The 5,102-nt window shown below is 64.7% G+C and overlaps 1 protein-coding gene across 4 annotated transcripts in view; it reads left to right on the top strand.

Annotated features, from left to right (window-relative positions):
• The window catches only part of SRCIN1 (SRC kinase signaling inhibitor 1), a 40,819-nt gene that overhangs the window by 7,704 nt on the left and 28,013 nt on the right, over window positions 1-5,102 (top strand). For all 4 annotated transcript variants that reach the window (XM_026054507.1, XM_026054504.1, XM_026054505.1 and 1 more), the window contains exon 2: window positions 2,978-3,261. In XM_026054507.1, the coding sequence (XP_025910292.1) occupies window positions 2,978-3,261 (284 nt within the window). The remainder of the gene's footprint in view (window positions 1-2,977; window positions 3,262-5,102) is intronic.

The raw sequence follows: 5,102 nt of genomic DNA, 5'->3' as shown, positions 1-5,102 counted from the left end.
CTCCGCCATCCGCTCTGTGCCCGCTCCGTGTCCGCTCCGTGCCCGCTCCGCCATGCATCCCCGCCACACGCCGCCCGGAGCAGCGCCCGGCGCCCGCCTGCCGCCGCGCTGCCGCCTGCCGCCACTGCTGCTGGGTACGCGCCGCGGGCACAGGGGACGTGCGGGGAGCGCCACGCTCGGCTCTGGCGCGCGGGGAGGATGCGGTCCCCGAGGGAGGATGAGGGGGAGGAAGGAGCAACCTTGAAGCCACCCCGTTCCTGCACCCAAAAGGCTTCGGGGATGCAGCTGGGCATCCTCCAGCTCACAGATGGTGCCTCAGCTCGCTGCGCTGGTCCCGCTCCATCATATGGAGACAGCCTTTCCCAGTCTCCTTCCCAGCTCCGTCATACGGAAGGAGCCTTTTCCCAGGGACTCCTCATGGGAAAGGCACTGGCAGCTCCGACCCACGGTTCCKCAGGTAGCAGCTCCATGGCAGATCCGGCTTGTGCTTCTCAACCTTCCCCAGGGCTGGTGGCCTCCCGGCCTCCCGGCCTCCATCCCCACCGTGCGCCTGTCACAGCCGCTCAGTCGCCCTCAGCCCTGATGAGGCTCTGGTCTCCTGGCTGCTCCCACAGGGAAGGGATTCTCTGGATGCAAAAATTGCACCTKGTGCACTCGGCAAAACGACGCTCGCCCCGAGAATGCCACTGGTGCCACCCGCGAGCRTGTGCCAGGGTCCATCTCCTCTGGTGCTGCCTTTTCCCCTCACCCTGCTCTGCTGTCACCTGTTGCATCAGGTCCCTGCTTTAATTGCAAGTGCCCCGAGGTGCACGGCGACGCTTCCAAGCAGGAGGAGGCTCCACTTGCGCCCCAGCTGGAAATGGGGTCTTGGTGTCCGTGTGTGTCCCCTGCCGCCCTCCCGCCCGTGTTTCCGCCTCTCCTCGCAGCCTGCTCCCTGTCCTCCTGCAGAGACCTTTAAGAAGCAGGAGCAGAAGGGAAAGGACGGAGTGTGGGCTTGGATGCAGCCCTTGCAGCTGAGCGGAGCTCCCGCGGTGGATGCAGCGCTCGCAGCCCTCGCAGCCCTCGCAGCCCTCGCAGCCCGCTGACCCCGCAGCTGACGCTGCTCCCGCAAACCTGGCGCGGAGCCGCTCGCCCAGGGCGCTCGGGGACGGCAGCGACGCGCGTGCCGCTGCTTTCCAGGCTGAGATGCACAATGCCGGGGAAGCCATGCCGGAAAGGCGGCATCGACCCAGCCTCTTGAGGTGGAGACTGGCGTTTTCCTGGTGCCTGAAGGACGGGGATCGATTCCAGAGCAATTTTCCTCCTGCAGCGCGGGGCTGATGCGCTGTCTTGGAGCCCGCGCGAGCGCGCGGCTCAGCGATGAGCCCGGGGTGGCTGCCTTGGTGGCTGCTGGTGTYGGGGGGCTGCGTTTGGGAGATGCTTGTGGCGTTTTCCCCACCACATGGGTGCTGGAGCTCTCCTTCCCCATGGGCGGCGGGCACATTCCCGTGTCTGTGCTCAAGTGAGGGGGATCAAGCGTGGCTCTGGRCGAAGCGTTTTCCAACCTGCTGGTTGGCAATGAAATGCTGGGAGAAGGTGGAGGGGGAGCAAAGCAGGAGCTGAACATCTCTGCGTGTCCAGCATCCTCCACAGGGATGCTCCAGAGGGACGCTGCAAGGGCTGCAGTGCAGGGATGCTCCAGAAGGATGCAGTGGAGGAATGCGCCAGAGGGCTGCTCCGGAGGGATGCCCTGAGGGCTGCTCCGAGGGCGCTGCGGGCACGGGCGGCTGCCCGGGCAGCGGCAGGGAAGGGGTTAGCACGCAGAGCGAGCTGCGGGTCGGCGGCAGCGCCGCGCGCGTCGCCCGGCTCCGCTGCACTAATGGGGCAGCTCCTCGCGCCGAGGGGCTCCTCTTCCCTGGCCTCCCGCTCGGCCCCCCCTTCCCCGCCGCTTTGTGCAGTCGCTTCCTCGCACTATTTTTCATGCTCCGCTGACTGCCCCGGCTTCCCTGGCCCTGCTGCCTCCCGGAGATTTATGGAACTGCAGTAATAAACCGYGTTTGAAAGAGCCCCCGGATGATAAATCCCTGCTGTGTTCCGGAGCGGAGCCGGGCACCGTGGGTCTGGCCTGGGGCAGCCGCCTGGCTGCSCCATGCCGGGTTTTCCAGCCTTTCCCATCCCTGTGCCTGGCTCAGGAGCCGGGAGCGGCTCCCACTGGTTCTGGTGGCCTGGCATGGAGGGCACGGGGAGCACATCCCGCTAGGAGCCGGCAGGTGAGGATGGTGACAAGGGGCTCAGTGGGGGCTTTTGCAGGAGTGTCCGCTCCAGCGCGGAGCCGCTTTGGCGGGATGCACCGCAGGGCTGCCTCAGTGCAGGATCCTGCTCCCATGGGTGCTGCTTGCGCCGGGCTCTGCAGATCATTCCCAGAGCGATCCAGAGCAGGGCTGCTGTGCTAAGGGGGATGATGAGGATGATGAGGGTGGTAGGGGCCAGGAAGGCTTGTGCGGTGCCACCTCGGCATGGATGTGGCACATTGGGGCATCCCATCCCCAGAGCCGTCCTGGCGGTGCTGTTCCCGGAGGAGGCATCCGGAGCAGCTGGGAATGGGACCGGGAAGCACCCGCCAAGGGACCAACCTTCCCTTCCCATCGCGAGGCTGGGGCAGCTGTGATGAGTTGTGTCCATCGGCTGGGTGTGCCGGAGCCTCCCTCCCCTGCTCCCCATTTCCCTTTCTGCTCTGTCCATCTGTCCGTGTCCCTCTGTCTGTCCGTGTGCCCTCGGGGCCCTCCCGCTGTCTTGTCTCGTCTTGTGCCAAGAAAGCACCAACCCCAGCGCCGCGGCCGTGTCCCGTTGTCCCCATTCCCTGCAAGGGAATTTTGTATTAAGCTTAAACTGCTTAAACTGCCCCTTCTCACCCTGTCCCCCCCCGAGCAGCTTCCCCAGGGCCGCCCCGGAGCGGGAGCCGCTGGTGACGCCGCTCCGCTCTCTCCCGCCCGCGCAGATCCCGAGCGGAGCAGCGCCCACATGATCTCGGCGGACGATGCCGAGTACCCGCGGGAATACCGCACGCTGGGCAACGGCACGCGGCGCTTCTCCAACGTGGGGCTGGTGCACACGTCGGAGCGCCGGCACACGGTCATCGCGGCGCAGAGCCTCGAGGCGCTCACCGGCCTCCAGAAGTCGGAGATGGAGCGCAAGCGGGACGCCTTCATGGACCACCTGAAGAGCAAGTACCCGCAGCACGCGCTGGCGCTGCGCGGGCAGCAGGAGCGCATGCGCGACCAGGTACGCGGCGGCACGGGGGCGTCGCGGCACCTCGGTGGGCACGTGGGCAGCGCCGGGTACCCCCGGCTCCGATGGACTTGGTGGGTTTGCAGGGAAGGGGGTTTTGCCCTGGAGCTGGGCACAGGGGTGGATCTGGGAGTGTGGAGCCTAGTGCATGGGTGTGCTGGCTTCCCGGGCTGGATGCAGCAGGAGGAGCCGCGCGCTCCGGAGCGCTCCGGAGCAGGCCTGTGGGCAGCAGGGTGCTGCAGCCGGGGCGGCTGCTGCTCCCGCTCCCGCTCCCGAGCGGCTCGGCTGTGCCCGTGCCGGCGGCAGCGCTCCGGGAAGGCYGCRGAGCYGCRGGATGCAYGTGTGCTGCGGGGCCGCCGGATTCRTGCGCCGCTGGAGCGCGGGGATGCATGTGCGTCTTGGGATGGGTTGCATTGCTGCAGCACCGGGTGCGATCCAGTAGGGTCCAGTGCATCCCAGCAGGTTCTGGTGCATCCCAGTATGGCAATCCTGCATTGCTCCGATGCAACCCAGCGGAATCTGGTGCATCCTGGCATCTTTCTGGTGCATCTTGCCACAGCTCCAGTGCACCCTGGCATAGCTCTGGGGCACCCTGGCAGAGCCCAGTGCAACCCAGCAGGGCTGGAGTGCATCCCAGGGTGTTCCAATGTATCCCGGCAGGTAGTGGTGCATCCCGGTATGGCTCCAGTGCAAGCCAGCACAGTTCCAGTGCAGCCRGAGCATGTGAGCACCAGAGAGATGTTAGTTTCTTAGCAAATAACTGGAAATCTCCCAATTTTCATTCCAAGGACTGAAAGACTTTATTCTTTTTATTTAAGAAGGCAGCTGTGATACAGAACAAAAAAGGGCAGCACCACCGAAGTGGCTGGGCATTGCCCGGGCTCAGCCCCCGCTGCAAGGCCCAGCAYGAGGGTCTTGTTTGCAACTTGGGGGGGGAAGAAACCTCCCCCCCACTGTGAACCCCCCCGAGCCCCCCGCCCCGTCAAACAACCCCCCCGAGCACCGTCCTCTGCAGGTGGTAAATAACCCCCGGGAGCAAAAGCAAGCAGAACCGCCGTGCGCGCCGGGTGGCAACCTCTAAATGACATTGGATGGCAAAGCCCCGAGGGGAAGGGGGAAGCTGCCGGGGACTTTTGGGGAAGGGAAAGGTGCAAAACCCATCCCTGGGATATAAATCCCTGGGGCAGAACGCCTGGGCCCCAGCACCTCTGATCCGGCTGCGGTGCCGGGCCAAAGACCCTGCAGCTGAAAGGGCTGGTTTGCAGCGCGCTTTCCTCCACRCGGGTCACGTACCAGCTGAGAGCTTATTATTATTAATGTCATTTTTATTTTTTTTTTAATGCAGAAAATGTATAAATCCCGGGAAACAGGGGATTACGGCCACGCGGGGCTCAGCGCTGCGTGGTGGCCAGGGCCTCCCCGAGCCGCTCCTGTAGCTGGGGAAAAGCAGCAAAAAGCCGGATTTGAGCTCGGCCGTGTTTGCTGCAGGGAGGAAAAAAAAGGGGAGAAAAGCAGCTCGAGCTGAGTGTTAATGTGTCGGCAGCCGCCCGGCAGCAGCAGATTTGCAGCGGAATAAATCCCGCTTTGGTATAAATACATAACAGCCAGGGCGGACCGACACACAAACAGATCCAGCCCCTTGGTCCCCTCGTGCTGGGTGYGCTGAGACTGGCCAACACTCGTGGCAGGGATGAAGGTGGCACGCATTGCCCCCAGCACCCATTGCATCATCCCCCCAGCACCCATTGCCCCCCCAAGAACCCATTGCATCACTCCCCATTGCCCCCAACACTTATTGCCCCCCAGCACCCATTGCATCACCCCCCATTGCCCCC

Source organism: Nothoprocta perdicaria, unplaced genomic scaffold (assembly GCF_003342845.1).
Source record: "Nothoprocta perdicaria isolate Ctin4 unplaced genomic scaffold, notPer1 scaffold_121, whole genome shotgun sequence".
Lineage (NCBI taxonomy): Eukaryota > Metazoa > Chordata > Aves > Tinamiformes > Tinamidae > Nothoprocta > Nothoprocta perdicaria.
Note: the sequence above shows the minus strand (reverse complement) of the source record. Positions and strands in the feature narration are given on the sequence as shown.